Source organism: Ptiloglossa arizonensis, chromosome 2 (genome assembly GCF_051014685.1).
Source record: "Ptiloglossa arizonensis isolate GNS036 chromosome 2, iyPtiAriz1_principal, whole genome shotgun sequence".
In the NCBI taxonomy this organism is placed as follows: Eukaryota; Metazoa; Arthropoda; class Insecta; order Hymenoptera; family Colletidae; genus Ptiloglossa; species Ptiloglossa arizonensis.
The window spans coordinates 23,219,007-23,236,754 of NC_135049.1; the positions used below are offsets into that span (position 1 = coordinate 23,219,007).

Sequence of the window (17,748 nt, forward strand, 5' to 3'; positions counted from 1 at the left end):
TATGATACAAGAATCAATATGTTAACTGCTAGCAAGTATGCCAACCGCGAAAGTAAAAATAATTAGTTTTAACCAATTCATGTTTAGTTTAAATCGTATGAAGAAAAAATAATCACAATGATGTTTTAAGTAGAACGTTAAAAATTCATTTTATTTGAAGATTAATAAATTTACATATATTTCATGCAAACATAAAAACAGCTTATATATTTTTATCGTAAGAAATGTGTGGTTCAAGATGTAACCTGTGAGATAAATTCTCAGATTTTAATAAAAAATTTGTAAACTGTTCTTTTATTTTTATTATTCCTTCATTATTCGTAGACCATAATTCTAGTTATTATTTACCTAATAGTACTTTATATTTTAAGTATATTTTAATGAAAAGTAGATTCAAAATGGATTGGTAAATATAGTGATGGATTATTTATTTGTAGGAGCCCAGATGAAAACAAAGTTTAGGACCATCACTTGCCACTTAAAAATATTAAAATTTAAATGAATAAATACAAGACACGAACGTTTTATTTAATTTTTTACTTCTATAACAAGAAAAATAGTATAAAATTATAAATATTAATTAATAATGCAAAAATATACATAAACTGTTTACAACCCTAATATTCTGATCAGTGTATTGTTTATGATTTTCATTAAAGAAATTATCTTTTGAGTTACAGCTTTAAAATTAAATATTTTTTAAAATGATAATTTAACATACATACACTTATACCGCCTACAGTACAATCTGTTATTGGGTAAAAAGATACATCGAAGAGAAATAGAAAAATGATATATTTTGTGTTTTCGATATACATTGATATTACGGATTGCATATTATATTTGATATCCATCGTTACATAACAGGTTAGGACGAAGGTTAAGTATAGGTCATCTTTCAAATACACTTAACACTTTTTCAAATATTGACTTCTAAATAAACAAAAACATGCCTGAGAACATTAATCGTTCCGGACCGTTCGTAGGAGCGATAGACGAAGGAACAAGCAGTGCTAGATTTTTAGTAAGTAGTGATTTGTTCTTTTTTTATATTACATTCAAACAACGAAAATAATATACAACTTAAGGGATGGCCATATGACTACATGATTGAGTTTATTCTATATTACATAGTGTTACATTGTAAACTGAGTATAATTTTACATTTTGTGCGAATATTTTTAACATTTGGTACTCTTTTTTCACTGTTTTATAGACCACTCAATATTTAATTTCTGATTCTACGGTTGCATTTTCATTTATAAATTTACCAAATTTATAAAATAAAAATTTGACAAATTTGATTTTATTTTATTTTGATGAGTCTAGTCACATATTTGTATGAAATACTAATGAAAATTCAAAATAACATATGATAGATTCTGTATTGTGGTTAGGTATTTGATGTGTTACGCAGGAAAGTAGTTGCATCGCATCAAATTGAAATTAAGCAACGATATCCACAAGAAGGATGGGTAGAACAAGATCCAAAAGAGATCTTACAAGCTGTTATAGATTGTATCAAAAAGACAATAGAAAAATTAAGTGATATTGGTTTGAGTGCATCAGATATCAAAGCAATTGGGATCACCAATCAGCGAGAAACTACTTTAGTCTGGGATAAAGAAACAGGAGAACCACTGCATAATGCAATTGGTAATATATGTAGTATATTATTTAAATATTATTGCATTATTAGTAATACAGATAATACTTGTATAAGTTAAATAATTAATATCAATATTACAGTATGGCTCGATATGAGAACAACTACAACTTTAGAAGATATATTAGATAATATTCCTAATAAAACAAGAAATCAAAATTATTTAAAACCTCTTTGTGGTCTTCCAATGTCACCATATTTCAGTGCTCTTAAAATACGTTGGCTTATTGACAATATACCACGTGTCAAACAAGCAGTAGATGCAGAAAGATGTGCTTTTGGAACAGTTGATACATGGATTATTTGGGTGTGTGAGCTGATTTCTTTTTCTCAGTACATTTATTGTAGTTGTATTATAATATTTACTATATTTCTTTATACAGTATCTTACAAAAGGTCAATTACACGTAACAGATGTTTCAAATGCATCCCGTACCATGTTAATGAATATAGAATCACTAAAGTGGGATCCTTTGTTGTGTCGATTTTTTGGAATTCCACAACACATTCTCCCTGAAATACGTTCTAGTGCTGAAGTATATGCAACAATTGCAAATCCTGAAATTCTTGCTGGTGTACCTATAGCAGGGGTAAACTATTCAAATAATGCTTATAATAAAAAACCAACTTTTATTTAAATTAATATATTATTTTGTTACATATATGTAAAGTGCGTAGGTGATCAACAAGGAGCTTTACTTGGTCAGTTGTGTTTAAAGCCTGGGCAAGCAAAAGCTACTTATGGAACTGGTTGTTTTCTTCTTTACAATACTGGAAGTGTTGTATGTATTCACTTTTTAATATTATATTCTTGACATCATTGAATATCAATTCATAAAGTTTTAAATTCCAATTTGTCAATTTAATTCTTCATTTATTTCAGAAAGTAGATTCACATCAAGGCCTTATAACAACTATTGCATATAAAATAGGTAAATTGCCTGCAATTTATGCATTAGAAGGCTCTGTTGCAGTAGCTGGAGCAGCTTTATCATGGTTGCGAGATAATATAGGACTCTTCGATGATATCAGTCAGTCACAAGATATGGCAGAAAGTGTAAGGAACTCTGGAGACGTGTATTTTGTACCTGCATTTTCTGGTTTATATGCACCATATTGGCAACAAGATGCACGAGGGTAAATCAATTTCAGTAAAATTATATAACATATTGAGTACCAAGAAGCGCGATTACGCTTTCTACAGTTTCTATACTAAGGTCTGGGTTAAACGGACTGGGTTTAAAAGGACAAAAATGCTCGTTTAACTCAGAACTAAACCAAAACCTTAGAAACCGAGCGTGTAAGAATGTCCATTTGTTTGATTGTATTATAACTCAAACGATTAAAAGAATCGTTATTACTGTGTCATTTTTTGATACTGAAAATCATAAGCTAAAATTTATTAGGATAATTTGTGGTATCACTGAAGATACACAGCACTATCATATTGTTCGGGCAGCATTAGAAGCTGTCTGTTTCCAAACAAGAGATATTCTGGAAGCAATGATAAAAGATTCTGGAACTAAATTAACTACATTACTAGTTGATGGAGGAATGACTGTAAATAATTTGCTTATGCAACTACAAGCTGATATCACTGGAATAAGTGTTGGTATATATAAATTTTTATTTATACTAAGTCATCCTTAATAAATAAATATATGTTTCAATGTAATATAGAAGCTTACTTGTATTTTAATAAGCTTACTTCAGTTATTTTTAAAAGTGAGACCCAATATGGTGGAAACAACAGCATTAGGGGCAGCTTTATTAGCTGGAGTTGGTGCAGGTATTATTGATATTGGTGATGTGGATGCATCACAAGTTACAAAGTTTACACCTTCTATTGGAGAAGATGGTAACATTTTTCAAAGTAATATGACAATATAAGCAAAACAATATAAATATGTTATCCTATATATTTATATTTTAGAACGAGACTTGAGGTATTCTAAATGGAAAATGGCTATAGATAGATCAATGAGATGGGATTGTTCTACCACTTCCTTTAAATAATTGAAGGTAAGACAATATATAAGTATAAATAATAAAAAATATATCAATAATTTAATGTTTCTCGATTAAATTTTAATCGAAATAGTATATAAAGTAAATACCATTTTCTTAGGTTTATCTCTGAATTGGAATACATGTATGTAGAATCATACTATTATTAAATGCTACTGCGTAGCTTCCAAATATAACATATTATAATATGTAAATTTTACAATTGATTTAAAAGTCAAGCACAAATGGAGGGCCCAATACTATGTATGTAGTGTATAAAATAATTTTTCAAATATGTATACATATAATGGAAATAATATGTATCTGTTTAGAAAGTGTTACATATGTTTTATTAATGAATATGTTAATTATGTATTGTTACCAATGTTTATTTCGTATTAAAGAATGTTATTGTTGACTTGTTTGTGAATAATTGTTGGTATGGATTAATACATGTTTACTTAACACTAGATTTACCAACCAGTCAAAATGACTGATTCCAACTACTTTCATAATGAAATTTACTTTAAATTCCATGTCATGTTTCCCGAAGACGTTATGATTTTCCTATTCTACGCATGTGATCAATTTTATAAATTCTTTTTCCTCATCGATTGATTTTCCTTTAGATATATATAAGATATACCTTAATATTACGAAATCTGTCGGTAGTTTTAGTGTTAAATAAATATATAGTTCTTAAAGGTAATATAATTATTTATTCAAAGTGAAATTTCGAAAATCTTTATCTTATAATTTCTTTCGGTACAAAAAAAATAGATAGAAAAATATAAATATAAGTAAGTGAATCAGATTTTAATATTATTTTGGAAATTTTATTTCTTATATAGTTTTCGTAAAGTTCCATATTGTTTTAATCCAGTGCCACGTGTTTTAAAAATTTTTTTCTTCTGTAATGTAGAATCCTATTTTCAGCAGATAATGTAAAAATTATGTAATTAAGTGAAATTTTGCAATTAGATAAACAGTAAATAAGAAATATAGAAAAAATACCTGGTCTTTCCTCTCTTGGTTTTCCTGTGATTCTACATTTGATTGCATTACACTTCTACTTTGAGTAGAGTAAGAGCGACTTTCTGTGTAATCGGAAACCTGTAAAGGTAGGGTTATTTTTTTTTGTATTATTAGAAAGAGTGGACAAATATTTATTATGTAAGTCTCAATGGTGATAATATCGGTTATTAAATGATATCCATAATTAAATAAAGTAACATTTTATATGTTTACACATATTACAACTTACTTTTTTCAGTTTGTCATTAACTTCTTTCATGTTAAAATTGTATACATCTTGTTGTTTGTTATTTGATGTTTCATCTTTATCATTAGGTATAATCTTTGGTGTACCAATAGTTATTTCACTTTGAAATTGTTGCTCTTTTATTTCATAAATTTGATTTGTTTTTGTTTGACTTCCTACATCATACACTCTACTTGCTTTTATCAAATTAAGTTCCACAATTGGTTGAGTGATTTCTTTTACACTACTTTCATTTTTTTTTATGTTTTCATGTTTTACTCGCTTATTTTGACTTCCTTCGTTCATTTTGTTTAAGGTTTCGTTTAATTTTATGAAAGCAGAATTTTGCGTGGCTATTGTCTTCTTCATTTCAAATAGTTTGGTATCAAAGTCTTCCTTCAAAATCGTTATTTCCTTTTCATATTTTTCTTGCAATAATGTACGTGTTATTTCTAAATTCTATTTGGAGAAAATTAATTAAATTTACCCGTTTAAAAATTTGTATGAATTTTCGTATATAGATTTTTTCTGCACATGTAATTAGTTTTTCAAAGTATACCTGAATTTTTGTACGTTTTTCTAAAAGTATCTTCTCTTTTTCTTTTTCTAATATATCAATCTTTTTATTTAATTCATTTACTTTGTATTCATTGCTGTTTTTCATGTCCTGTATGGACCTCTCTAGATCCGAATTGTAGGTTTTCATTTCCTTTAGTTCATTCTCTGTATTTATAAAATCATTCAACATTTTGTTATATTTATTTTCGATCTTATCAAGATCTTTAGCTAAACTTGATTCTATTTGTTGTCTTGTGTTTAAATTTTCTTGTAGTCTAACGACCTATTTGAAAAATAATGTCAGTTTTTTCGTATATTTTTTAAAATATGAGAAAAAATTATTACACTTTACTTCTTGCATTTTTGACTCTAATTGTTTTGTCAATTGCTCTCCTTTGTCAACTGTATTCTCATATTTTACACTTAATTCTGCATTCTGACATGATAAATCTTCAATCTTATTCCTCACAACATAAATTGACATATTAATTTGTAAATATATAAATAATTAATTCGCGAAGATACTCACTCGTATGTAAAAATCTCCTCTTGTAATTTTGAAAGACTTTTATCTTTTTCTTCGAATATATTTTTAAAATTTTGTTTCTCTTCTACAACCTTCTGTAATTGGAGACATAATTCTTCGTTCGTCGACGTAAGTTCTTCTTGCTTCTACAATTATTAACGTTTAAAATACATTTTACGAGTTTATTACAACTTCAATAATAACGTGTAACAATAACGTAAACGAAATATTTTTATTAGTTTCAAAATAGGCGATAATACACGTCTTTCTACTTAAAAAATTATTTGTCTCATTAGATGGCGCACGCATGGAAAGATACTGAAGATATTGTATTTCATACCTTGATTAATTCTAATTTTTCTACCATATAAACGCGATCTGAATGATTCTTCTCTGAAATTGCTGCATTCTTGACATCCTCCAATTGTTTTCTCAATTCGGTCTCCATAATTATCATTTCCTGTATTCTAATAATTTAAAATGAATATTGAATCGCTTAACAAGATATTTACATAGATACCTCTTTTCTTGATTCACAACTTTATTTTCAGTCGCAGCAACGATGTTCCTTTGTTTTTCGTCTATCCGAAAATACAAGAAAAGACACTAATTAATAAGAAATACATTAAAATAAAAACGAATGTAAAATATGTGTTGTTTTATTTCATTCAAAATGTTGCTACGAACCTCCTAATTTAATATTACTTAATTCCTGTTGCAACGTTTTCACTGTTGATTGTTGCGCAACAATAACGTCGTTGTACAATCTGGTTAAATTGTCTTTGTGCTGCTGAAATCCCTTCAAACTCTCGGATATCTCATAGTAATATTTAGTAATAGATTCCCAGTCGCTATCCAATCTAAAAAAAAAAAATCTATGGGTGGTACACTAACTTACTTTAATCAATGTTTCTGATTTATTTAAATTAATAACAGAAGTGATACGTTACTGTCTCAGTATCTCTTCTTTAGCTTGTAATTCGGCGTCGCGTGAAGTTGAGAGCGAGGATATTATCTTCTCAGCAACCTGCAATTTTTTTTGCAGCATTTGAATCTTCCGTTCTTCCATGGCATGTTTCCGTTTCATTTCTTCTATTATCAGATTCTCCTGCACCTATTAATTCATACGAGTCATTTACAATAAATGAAATTATATATAAATATATGCTTCTTACATAACAGTTAAAGACGCATCATTAATTTTTTGACTATGAACAATTGTCAATCATAACTTTTTAATTTATTGTCATCATGTTTTAATTGGAATAAAATTATACGAATAACCATACCCATCCTGTCTGCGGTAGAGGATTCTGTACTCCTATATGTTTCGACCATTGTCCTATTAAAGTGTTGACGAATTTACCGCCTGAACACGTTTTCTGAATCTTGTCCAGATTCTCGTCGTGAGGCGATCGACTTTTACGTTTACTGGAAACAATTTCAGTTTGCAACATCGTATCTTTTCTTGAAGACCCTGCGACAAAATTTCGTACACGTTAAACGTATACATTTTCTGTTTTCCTTTCTTTTACATAAAGTGGCTCATTTTAATCTACAAACAAATATACGTTTAATAGGTGAAACGGAGTAAAAGTGGTTGAAGTCGAAAACGTAACTCGGTGAAGGCATAAAGAACATTTCAAGGTCACAACTGTATTTCATTGAAATTGCATCTACATACATCTTTTAGTGGTAGAACATTACGCGATAATATTTACAACGAATAATACATAAATGTATTAAATTACATTTAAACAAAAGTTCGGCTCAATTTCCTTATTTTATACTCGAGAAAATAATTTCGTTAGGTTTCTTGATTTTCATCTTAAGAAAAATGCCGAATACCGTTTACAAAAACACGAATGACCTTCAAATGTCTTCGACGCTGCCCGACTCTCTCGTCGGTAATTCTAACGACTTCTGTGTCTTCTTTAATCTCCAAAAATTATTCAATATTTTCCACTTAAAACGAGACACCCTATATACATACATATTTCGTGTTTTGTAAACATTATATGTATATGCGTATATTCGTACCGCTACTTTCTGGTGTCTTTTGATACTTATCAGGACTATTGTTAGGCGTATATTTAATTTCTTGCAAACGTGATTTCATCTCTCTTTTCTCGGATCCTACGCAATAATTAAAAAATTATTATTATTTGCACACCGAGTGATACGAATGGGCAATAAAGCTTACCGCTAGCTTGTGGCGTCCTTTGGGATTTTTTTGGAGTTACGTTGCAAGATACTAAGCCGGATTTATGAGTACCTTCTTCTTGCATCATTGTGTTTATTCGAATTGAAGTTGCATTGGATTTATCACAGTTTTACAGTGCGTAGCGCGTTCAAGGTTGAGCCGACGAATTTTAAACTGTACTACTTAGACGGCTTCTAGCGAATGGATACTGGATGCGTTAATGTTGACACGTACTACGTGAAAGACCAGTATTTCAATCAGCGCTCGAGATATCGAAAAAATCCGATCGTTATTCCCGAACAAAAATTCTGAAAAAACAATGATTAAACACGATCTTTATTTTAAAAGTATCGTCCAATCGCAAGTGAATTATCTTTGGTTATCTTTTCAATTGCAATCGAATAATTGAAATTAATTGATCGACCGAGTTGCTGAAAAGTTCGTCGTAAAAAGTTTCTACCATAAAAAAAGGAAACAACTTTTCGTGGATAGTTGTATTATCGACGGACAAAATTTACAGTGCGCGAGAATGATCGTAAAAACATTTTGATAGCACGCTAATAATCGATGGCGTCGCTATAGAGCGCGAGATCTCGTTCGTGAGACTCGATCTATTCTTAAATATTTTCAATAATCATCGTTACTCTAATTCGGGCAATTTCATATTTCTTAATCAATTTATGCAAACCTTCGTCTTCCGTAAACTTAATCAAAGATGGTATGGATCCAGCAAAGATTCACAGATACGCGAACGCGATCGCCGAAAAATACAGTGGCGCGCTAAATCGATGGCGCATCTCTATGGCGCATGTGAGACTTTGGCTTTGAGGGTGCATCTCGCGTCCTTCTCTCGTTCATCGTACACGCATGCTCTCCTCCTTGCGGAGAGGCTCGCGATGAGAACTGAACCAGTGTGTGTGCCGCGGCGGAATATACAGGCCGTGCAGCGACAAACGAGCCAGGGGCGCGATCTCGAGCAGTGACGAGACGGGAACGAGATGAAGGAGCACGAGATGACGGGAGGAGCTTGCCAAAGAAAACCGACGAAACTGAGGAATCTCATCTACAAGACCGAGGCCTTTGATTCTCTGCACGCTACAAATGCCGAGGTACGTAATAAACAATTCGAAACCGTCTACATCCTTTTGTATTCGTTTATTTTGTTAGTTATCGGTTTTTTTCGTGAATCGTTCGGATTCTCGAGTCTCGTTCGCGAGAAAGGACGGCGTGGGAGTTCGAGAGAAACTGCGAGTGTGGGAAAATTTGTGACGAATTGAGTCAATACTATCGAAGATCGAGTGTGCGTTTTGGTGGCCCACTAGTTGCGCTGATAGGGATGTATCTGATAGATTGCTCAAAACTTGAACGATCGTTTTCCCAATACGATAGAACGACACGAATTACGACAAGTAAGGGAAATATTGCGCGATTAATATTTTAATATTTTTGACCTAGTAACCAACTTACATTGTCTGCTGGAGAGTTTAAGATATCTGACGTCTTATTATCTACGAATGGTAGACATTTAAATTAGATCCTTAAATTAAATTGCCACTAGAACCCCGTCGAAATCCTGCTTTAAATTGTGTAATTTTTATTATTGATAGAAAACGGAATAAAATAAAAACAACGATCCCGCGAATGAAATAAATAATATTTGTACATAAGAATTAAACAATTTTTCTTTTAGAACTTGGAAATATTATTTGTTTTCTAACTGAATGAAATTGTTATTATAAAATTATTATAAGATTTTTTTTTTTTTTTTCATCACAAATGGATTGCAATATTGTACAAGCATACGTATTATCTTATTTTACACGAAATAAACCGAGACGTTCGGAGACGAGGAAAATTGATGTTTGAAATTCCCCGAAGCTGTAAAACGTGACTCGTATCGGTACTCTTATTGGAAACCTTCGATCATCCTCGATATATTATCTCTAAAAGTATATATACGTTACTGTCATTTTGCAAAAGAAAGAATTGAAGAACCGTTATAAATGTCTATAGGGATAAGATTAAATACAACGATCCTTTTTTAGGTAAATAAGAGAAAGGAAAATCAAAGGATCTTCATATTGAAAATTGCAAATTAAATTAATGCAGAATTGTAATATCGTGTCCATGAAAATAATTAATAAGGCCATTACACCCTGAGTTTTTAAGTACGGTTAACATTTTCAGAATCTATCAGATATAAATTATATACTTTTAGAAAATTTTTTGGGCGTTTCACCAGAATTACAGCTATCATCCGAGGTCCTGATCTTTTGACCTAATCGCTTGAAAATGAATTAAAATCACAAATATTACCCCGAATTGGATCCGATTATTTCTCTGGTTATAGAAAACATAATTAACCCTTAAATGCAGAAGTTTGTTTTTCGAAAGTAGCAAACGAAAATCGAAATCAGTGTATTGAAGAGCAGTAGAAATCCAAAAATTATTCGATCGTAACTTAAATAAATATTTTTTAAATTTATAATCGTAACAATAAAATTAATTGAACTTATAATTGAAGACACTTCAGCAGTATAATTTCGAGATATTTGAAAAAAAAAAAAAGAAAAAGAAAAACCGCGTTTTTTTCTACGCGGTTTACGTATAGTTTTCAAGATTGTTTAAAAATGGATAACTTTCGACCTGTACCGTTCTTCGATTCGTCGATTCGATTATTTTACTCGTCGTGATAGTGTCGACTGTGAAATAAAACAGAATTGACAAAAATATATCGCTGAGATGCAACGGTGCTCGAATATCTGTACGAACAAAGAATAAATATGTTGCAATTCGGCGATCGTGTAATACTTAAAGGTTTCGGAACTCTCTTCACGATGAAATCTGACTTTTCAGAAAACGTTGTGCTCGGGTCAAGTGTGCCTCGGTAGCGTTATGCAGCTACCAACGCATGGAACGGAGTCTCGTTCCAAGGAAGAGATTCTTGTGCAAGCGAAGGACTTCCTCGAACAGTACTTCTCATCGATCAGGAGGTATCGGTTCGCAAAATAAATTCAGGTATCCGCGACTGTTCAAAGTATGATGTAGCTACGCTCGTATTAAACACAATCGGACCTCCATCCCTGTTCTAATACACTGAATTGAAAAGTTTTCAGATGTTGGCCGCTATAGTGTGCAATGTACATTGAGAAACTATATTTTTCAAGAAACTACGTTTCACGACACGTTTCGATTCCGCCGATCTAGCTTCTAGCTTAAATTTACCACAAGAGCGATACAGTGTTAGACTTAAAAAAAAAAAAATTATTATTATTTATAAAATGTGTAAGTAACTAACCGGTAAATGCCCGATGGCTAAGAGCAGCTGGCTCTCGTATGTCCGAATACTCGCGTCTCTTTAATATTGCAAACAATTAAACGTGCAATATCGCACAACAATTTCAAATCAGTTTGCTCTGATGATTTGTAATCAGGTTGAACAGCGAGGCTCACCGTTCACGTTGGGACTGCGTCCAAAAGGAGGTCCTGGTTACAGGCACTTATCAACTAACCGAAACGGAATTGGTTTTCGGAGCGAAATTGGCATGGCGTAACGCTGCGAGATGCATCGGGCGCATACAGTGGTCCAAGTTGCAAGTAGGTAGCCGGCTGAAACAGCGTAGGTGGATCGCATTTTCATCGATCCGTTAAAATACAAAAATATGAGCTCCGTAGGAAGGTCTAGGACAGACTTCAAGATCGTTTACATACTCTCGGAATGTTTCCTTCTTCCATGGTTCTGTGGAATATTTGTTCATAATTTGATCAACGATTATCGGCAACACAAAATCGTATATCGAAAGATGGACAAGATGAATGATCGAGACAGGTCGTTGTAACGAGAAATATTTATTTATAAATATTTTATCAATGTAAACAAAATACACAATTATTTTAGAATATCTTTCAACGATCACAACCGTACGATGGACCCGTTAGAAATTAATTCCCCTCAAAGATGAAAAGACTATTCGATCTTAATGTTCTCTGGAAAATGTTCGATATTAAGCAGCATTACAGCATTTCATATAAAGTAGATCCCGTTACCAGATTGTGCAATAAATAAAATCAAATTGAACCAAACCAGTCTAAGTTTCGATTTATCATTTACAAATGTAATCGCAGGTGTTCGATTGCCGTTACGTGACCACAACCAGCGGCATGTTCGAAGCTTTGTGCAATCACATCAAGTACAGCACGAACAAAGGAAACATCAGGTACGCGCATGGAAATCCTGTTCGAAATACGCCATTGCTTACACGCTGATCTTTCAGATCCGCGATAACGATATTCCCGCAACGCACGGATGGAAAACACGATTACAGAGTGTGGAATCAACAATTGATAAGTTACGCCGGTTACAAGAATCCCGATGGTACCGTGATCGGGGACCCCGTTAACGTCGAGTTCACCGAGGTGAAGATCGTTCCTATGCCTATTTAAAGTTACTTCTTCTTTTCGACTAATTTTAACGTATACTCGTTTTCCGTATGTTCGACGCGTGGTTCGTTTACAGCTTTGCATAAAATTGGGCTGGAAAGGTGCAAGGACACGTTTCGATATATTACCATTGGTATTATCGGCGAATGGTCACGATCCAGATTACTTCGACATTCCGAGCGAACTTGTTCTCGAAGTACCTCTTAGTCATCCCACGTAGGTATTGTTAACCCGTTATTAACTTATTGTTGAATCGTCGTCGAACAATGAACATTGTTCACGATAGATACGAGTGGTTCGAGAAGCTGGAATTAAAATGGTTCGCTGTCCCTGCTGTATCGGGGATGGTGTTCGATTGCGGAGGTTTGGAGTTCACCGCTGCACCCTTCAACGGATGGTACATGAGCACCGAAATAGGAGCGAGAGATCTATGCGATGTTCAACGATACAATTTATTGGAGGTTCGTTTACGCAGAATCGTAATATGTTTTATTTGTTATCCGAGCGTACTGAAACAAATATTGTTCCCAGCCAATAGCGACGCATATGGGACTCGACACGAGAACGTCCACTTCGTTGTGGAAAGACAAAGCTATGATAGAAGTTAACGTTGCTGTGCTGCACAGTTTCCAAGTTTGTATATATATTGGTCTTTGTTGACGATCACGATAAATAATAATAAATTGAGGTTCGTTTCAGATGAAAAATGTGACGATCGTAGATCATCACACTGCTTCGGAATCCTTCATGAAACACTATGAAAATGAGATGCGACTGAGAAACGGTTGTCCAGCCGATTGGCTGTGGATCGTACCACCGATATCGGGATCGGCTACGCCCGTGTTTCATCAGGAGATGGCTCTGTATCATTTGAAGCCGTCTTACGATGCTCAGGTCCTTATTTGAAAAAAAAAAGTATAAAATGCAATTTGTCGTGTATGTTACATAATTTTAATACGGCTTTTGTCGCACAATTCCAGGATCCTGCGTGGAAGACGCACGTTTGGAAAAAGGGTCGGGATAAGAAGGCAACGTCCAAGAAACCAAGGCGTAAATTCCATTTCAAGCAAATTGCAAGGTAGACCGTTGCCTTAATATAATGTACAAAAATTAAATTTAACGAACCTCGAATAATTTTAGAGCCGTGAAATTTACATCCAAGTTGTTCGGAAGAGCTTTGTCCCGAAGGATTAAAGCCACGGTGCTGTTTGCCACAGAAACTGGGACGTCGCAGATGTACGCTGAAAAACTTGGTGAATTACTGGGACATGCTTTTCATTCTCAAGTATGTTAATAACTTATTAAATATCTGTCGATTTTTTCTAGAGAAATTGTGTCTGAAAAATACCTGAAGCTATCTATTTCAGGTTCTCTCCATGTCAGACTATGACATCAGTAATATTGAACACGAAGCTTTATTGCTGGTTATAACGTCTACTTTTGGGAACGGTGATCCTCCGGAGAACGGCGAAGTAGAATTTTCTTTTATACAATAGTTTGAAGCTTAAATCGTGATCTTATATTTACTATTCGCTTTTCAGGCATTCGCTCAAAACTTATATGCGATGAAAATGAACGAAACGTATATCAATAGTGGCAACAAAATAAGGTGCCTGCATACATTCGCATTAATCTTTCCCACGTTGCTGGATTTTATTTTATAATTATTTTTATTGTCATTGTAGTTTAGCAACTTCAAAGTCCTTTATTAAAGCAAACAGTCAGACGGAAGTAAGTAATTCTAAGAAATTGGACAGATTGGATTCTCTTCGTGGATCTACTACCGATTCCCAGACGGAAGATACTTTCGGACCGCTAAGCAACGTCAGGTATTATACTACTTAGGATCAGCCTATAAACACGAATCGTGTACCAATATTTTTCTTAGATTTGCTGTTTTCGCATTGGGATCATCGGCGTACCCGAATTTTTGTGCATTTGGTCGCTATGTAGACAATTTGTTAGGAGAATTAGGTGGAGAACGATTATTACGATTGGCACAAGGAGATGAAATGTGCGGACAGGAACAAACTTTTCGAAAATGGGCAGCTGATACATTCGCAGTTCGTATCTCTTGCTATTCGTATCAGATCCATGAATAGAAAAATTTATTTATTTATGTTCGATATTCACTTTATCGATGAAATTGAGCATTATTAAATATTTTTAAGAGTACAAGTCTTTTCATACTTTTTATAAATGTTATTGCAGGTTGCATGCGAGACCTTTTGCTTAGACGATGACGATACTTTACTCGAAGTCGCTTTGTCTTTAGGATCAGAGGCACTATCAGCGACAACTGTTCGTTTCGTGGAAGCTGATCCTCAACCAATTGCAAAAGGTGTACTCACTGTTTTATGTAAACCTTTACAGTTTTATGCTATAGTTGAGGCAACGCGTAATCTTGCACTTTTCTTGCAATTTTCTTTGGTGATTATTGATAATTTTGTAACTACTGTGATCCTAAGAAATGAATACAGTTTCTTCACTTTTGATGTCAATAACCCTAACGTTTAAATTTAAAATAAAATGTACATACACGTTTCACATATAATTAACTACGAATTGGTTACTTAATGATCACATAATCTGTCTGACCATAAAATATTAAAAACCTCATTCAGGTATCCGCTTATATAGACTTTAAATTAATTCTCGTAACTGCATTCTTTCAGCATTAAGCAAATGCCACAATAGAAATGTAACTACTTGTAATATGTTCCGAAAGACAAATTTAAGCGGTGATTCATCGAGGTAATTATACATATGTAGTTGATAATTTTATAGCACTGTAATAAATGTTGAACTTATACTCCTCCTTTTTATAGCGGAACTACGTTACTTTTGGAGCTAGATGATATAGCAAGCATGGAGATATCATACAAACCTGGTGATCACTTAGGGGTTTTTGCATGCAACAGACCAGAACTTGTAGAAGGGATTTTGAAACGAGTACAAACTCCTCTTGACCCAGATGTATCAATTGAATTGCAAATGCAGAAACAATCTCATACACCTAATGGTTTGCACAGAAATGATTAGAAACATTAAACTATTATTCTTTGATGATTTTATTATCTTTTGCACTATCTTTTTTATACAGGTATTGTAAAAACGTGGATAGCACATGATAGATATTTACCCAATTCCCTGAGAATGTTATTAACCAGATTTTTGGATATCACAACTCCTCCAACACCAAACCTTCTCAGATACTTTGCATCTATAGCTACCGATTCAAAAGAACAAGCTCAACTGAATCTTTTAGCTTCTGTAATAATCACCTATAAAAAATATTTGATTTTCAAGATTATAAGAAATTTTAAATAATATTTTTTTAGGACCCAGCAGCTTATGAGGATTGGAGACATTGGAAATTTCCTAACTTAGTAGAAGTATTAAATGAATTTCCATCTGTAAAACCTTTGGCACCATTATTACTACTACACTTGACTCCTTTGCAACCAAGATTTTACAGTATTTCTTCTTCTCCTGATGTGCACAAAGGACAGATACATCTTACTGTTGCAATTGTACAATACAAAACACAAGGTAATTGATTTTACACATTTTTTGAAAATACACCTCAATTAGAAATTATTTGAAAAAAATATATTAGGTGGTTCTGGGCAAGATCATTATGGAGTTTGTTCTAATTATCTATGTGATGTATCAGATGGAGAACCTCTCTATGTCTTTGTACGTAGGTAAGTACATATATGCTACCTATCAGACTTTCTTCATTTTACATTATTCATAAGATATTATATTATTTTTTTCATATTTAGTGCACCTAATTTTTATATGCCTACCATATCAAAAGCACCTATGATACTGGTCGGACCAGGTACCGGAATTGCTCCCTTCCGTGGCTTTTGGCACCACCGACTTGCAGAAATGAGGCGTCATTCGGGTACTATATTTTATTTCCCTATATCATTTTAAATAAAATATATGCATAATATAGAATTTATAGATGTTGGGTATGGAAAAGTTTGGTTATTCTTTGGTTGCCGACAAAGAAACTTAGACTTATATAGACAAGAAAAAGAAGAAATGATAAAAGCCGGAGTTCTAGATAAGGTCTTTCTAGCCCTTTCTCGAGAACCTGGATTAAAGAAGGTACTGTATTTGAAACGTATTCATTTTTCATTACTTTAAAATAAATATTTTTTTAATAATTTATTAAATAATCTACTTAATTATACTTGTTTTATAGACGTATGTACAAGATTTAATTCAAGCAGAAGCCCCACAAATTTATGATATGTTGGTATATGAACGAGGTCATTTTTACGTTTGTGGTGATTGTACAATGGCAGAAGATGTTTATCAAACTTTAAAACAGATTATACAAACTCATGGTGAAATGACAGATAAACAAGTTGAAGCATATATGTTATCACTGCGTGTAAGTTATACATAAGTTTATAAGTAAATACTTAATTTTAAATATTTATATAACTTATTGTTTTAGGATGAAAATCGCTATCATGAAGATATATTCGGTATAACTCTACGAACAGCAGAAGTACACAATCGATCGAGGGAAACAGCTAGAAGTAGAATGGCTGCAGAGCCCTAGGTATCTTTGTAGTATACATAATCTTCAAAAATTATAAACAATTTGTAGATAGTTTTCAATTATGCATATCATGCACTCTGCATTCTATGAACAACTAAATTTTGAAAATATTGAAATAACTACTACTAGTTCCCTAACATATCCTATAATCAGATGATTTCCTGCTATTTTGTTAACTATAATGAATGAGTTTCTAGTAATAGCATAATATGCGCATATATTTTTGATGATGTTGAGAATTAATTCTATTGAAGAAATATTTGCATATTTTTGTTTTTAATATAAGGAATGAAAAAAATACATATCCAAAAAATGTTTTGTTCACTGGAAAATTATTACATGTTTTACCAAGTTCATATTAAGAACATTGGGTTATGATAAAGATATAAGATATGTAATATAAATTATGACTATACTGTATTGTATCCATCAATTGGGTTTTAATATATTATGTTTTACTTTCGTGTTGAATGTACATAAAATAAATAGTCCCAACATAAAT

The 17,748-nt window shown here is 32.6% G+C and overlaps 3 protein-coding genes across 7 annotated transcripts; 2 read left to right on the forward strand and 1 right to left on the reverse strand.

The window, feature by feature from the left end:
- The first annotated feature begins 713 nt into the window (after nt 1-713).
- Nucleotides 714-4,091, forward strand: Gk1 (Glycerol kinase 1). Of its 4 annotated transcripts, none has more exons than XM_076327084.1 (10): nt 714-1,024; nt 1,398-1,656; nt 1,750-1,973; nt 2,050-2,256; nt 2,338-2,448; nt 2,550-2,803; nt 3,073-3,274; nt 3,380-3,524; nt 3,600-3,688; nt 3,795-4,091. In XM_076327084.1, the coding sequence occupies exons 1-9, from the start codon at nt 950-952 to the stop codon at nt 3,680-3,682; spliced, it is 1,560 nt and encodes a 519-aa protein (XP_076183199.1). In that variant the 5' UTR covers nt 714-949; the 3' UTR covers nt 3,683-3,688; nt 3,795-4,091. The 4 variants fall into 4 exon arrangements, 3 of the variants coding, with proteins under 3 accessions (XP_076183199.1, XP_076183201.1, XP_076183200.1); XM_076327085.1 differs by having other exon boundaries at nt 719-1,024; nt 3,073-3,278; nt 3,393-3,524; XR_012994280.1 differs by lacking the exon at nt 3,795-4,091 and having other exon boundaries at nt 3,073-3,278.
- A 392-nt stretch (nt 4,092-4,483) lies between these two features.
- On the reverse strand, nt 4,484-8,486 carry LOC143143323 (uncharacterized). The gene is made up of 13 exons (XM_076304442.1): nt 8,222-8,486; nt 8,059-8,154; nt 7,308-7,495; nt 6,969-7,132; nt 6,706-6,878; nt 6,539-6,599; nt 6,359-6,485; nt 6,022-6,164; nt 5,845-5,956; nt 5,494-5,775; nt 4,916-5,393; nt 4,688-4,815; nt 4,484-4,599 (listed from the first exon to the last, which is right to left on the reverse strand). The coding sequence occupies exons 1-13, from the start codon at nt 8,307-8,309 to the stop codon at nt 4,510-4,512; spliced, it is 2,130 nt and encodes a 709-aa protein (XP_076160557.1). The 5' UTR covers nt 8,310-8,486; the 3' UTR covers nt 4,484-4,509.
- A 676-nt stretch (nt 8,487-9,162) lies between these two features.
- Nos (Nitric oxide synthase) lies at nt 9,163-17,723 on the forward strand. Of its 2 annotated transcripts, none has more exons than XM_076326883.1 (25): nt 9,163-9,330; nt 11,078-11,214; nt 11,656-11,818; nt 12,347-12,438; nt 12,496-12,637; nt 12,738-12,877; nt 12,948-13,122; nt 13,193-13,294; nt 13,361-13,555; nt 13,642-13,739; nt 13,802-13,946; nt 14,029-14,133; nt 14,203-14,270; nt 14,347-14,490; nt 14,550-14,724; nt 14,873-15,002; nt 15,337-15,415; nt 15,490-15,683; nt 15,765-15,934; nt 16,003-16,213; nt 16,281-16,368; nt 16,450-16,574; nt 16,629-16,783; nt 16,881-17,072; nt 17,139-17,723. In XM_076326883.1, the coding sequence occupies exons 1-25, from the start codon at nt 9,220-9,222 to the stop codon at nt 17,244-17,246; spliced, it is 3,444 nt and encodes a 1,147-aa protein (XP_076182998.1). In that variant the 5' UTR covers nt 9,163-9,219; the 3' UTR covers nt 17,247-17,723. The 2 variants fall into 2 exon arrangements, with proteins under 2 accessions (XP_076182998.1, XP_076182999.1); XM_076326884.1 differs by having other exon boundaries at nt 16,638-16,783; nt 17,139-17,722.
- The last annotated feature ends 25 nt before the right edge of the window (nt 17,724-17,748 follow it).

Coding starts and splice junctions, on each gene's coding strand:
- Nos (XM_076326883.1), top strand. CDS start 9,220: ATGAAGGAGCACGAGATGACGGGAGGAGCTTGCCAAAGAAAACCGACG. Junction 9,331..11,077: donor TGCACGCTACAAATGCCGAG/GTACGTAATAAA, acceptor CTGACTTTTCAG/AAAACGTTGTGCTCGGGTCA. Junction 11,819..12,346: donor TACAGTGGTCCAAGTTGCAA/GTAGGTAGCCGG, acceptor ATGTAATCGCAG/GTGTTCGATTGCCGTTACGT.
- LOC143143323 (XM_076304442.1), bottom strand. CDS start 8,309: ATGATGCAAGAAGAAGGTACTCATAAATCCGGCTTAGTATCTTGCAAC. Junction 6,486..6,538: donor GTTGTGAATCAAGAAAAGAG/GTATCTATGTAA, acceptor TTAAATTATTAG/AATACAGGAAATGATAATTA. Junction 4,600..4,687: donor ACCAAGAGAGGAAAGACCAG/GTATTTTTTCTA, acceptor TGCTGAAAATAG/GATTCTACATTACAGAAGAA.
- Gk1 (XM_076327084.1), top strand. CDS start 950: ATGCCTGAGAACATTAATCGTTCCGGACCGTTCGTAGGAGCGATAGAC. Junction 1,974..2,049: donor TTGATACATGGATTATTTGG/GTGTGTGAGCTG, acceptor TTCTTTATACAG/TATCTTACAAAAGGTCAATT. Junction 3,525..3,599: donor ACCTTCTATTGGAGAAGATG/GTAACATTTTTC, acceptor TTTATATTTTAG/AACGAGACTTGAGGTATTCT.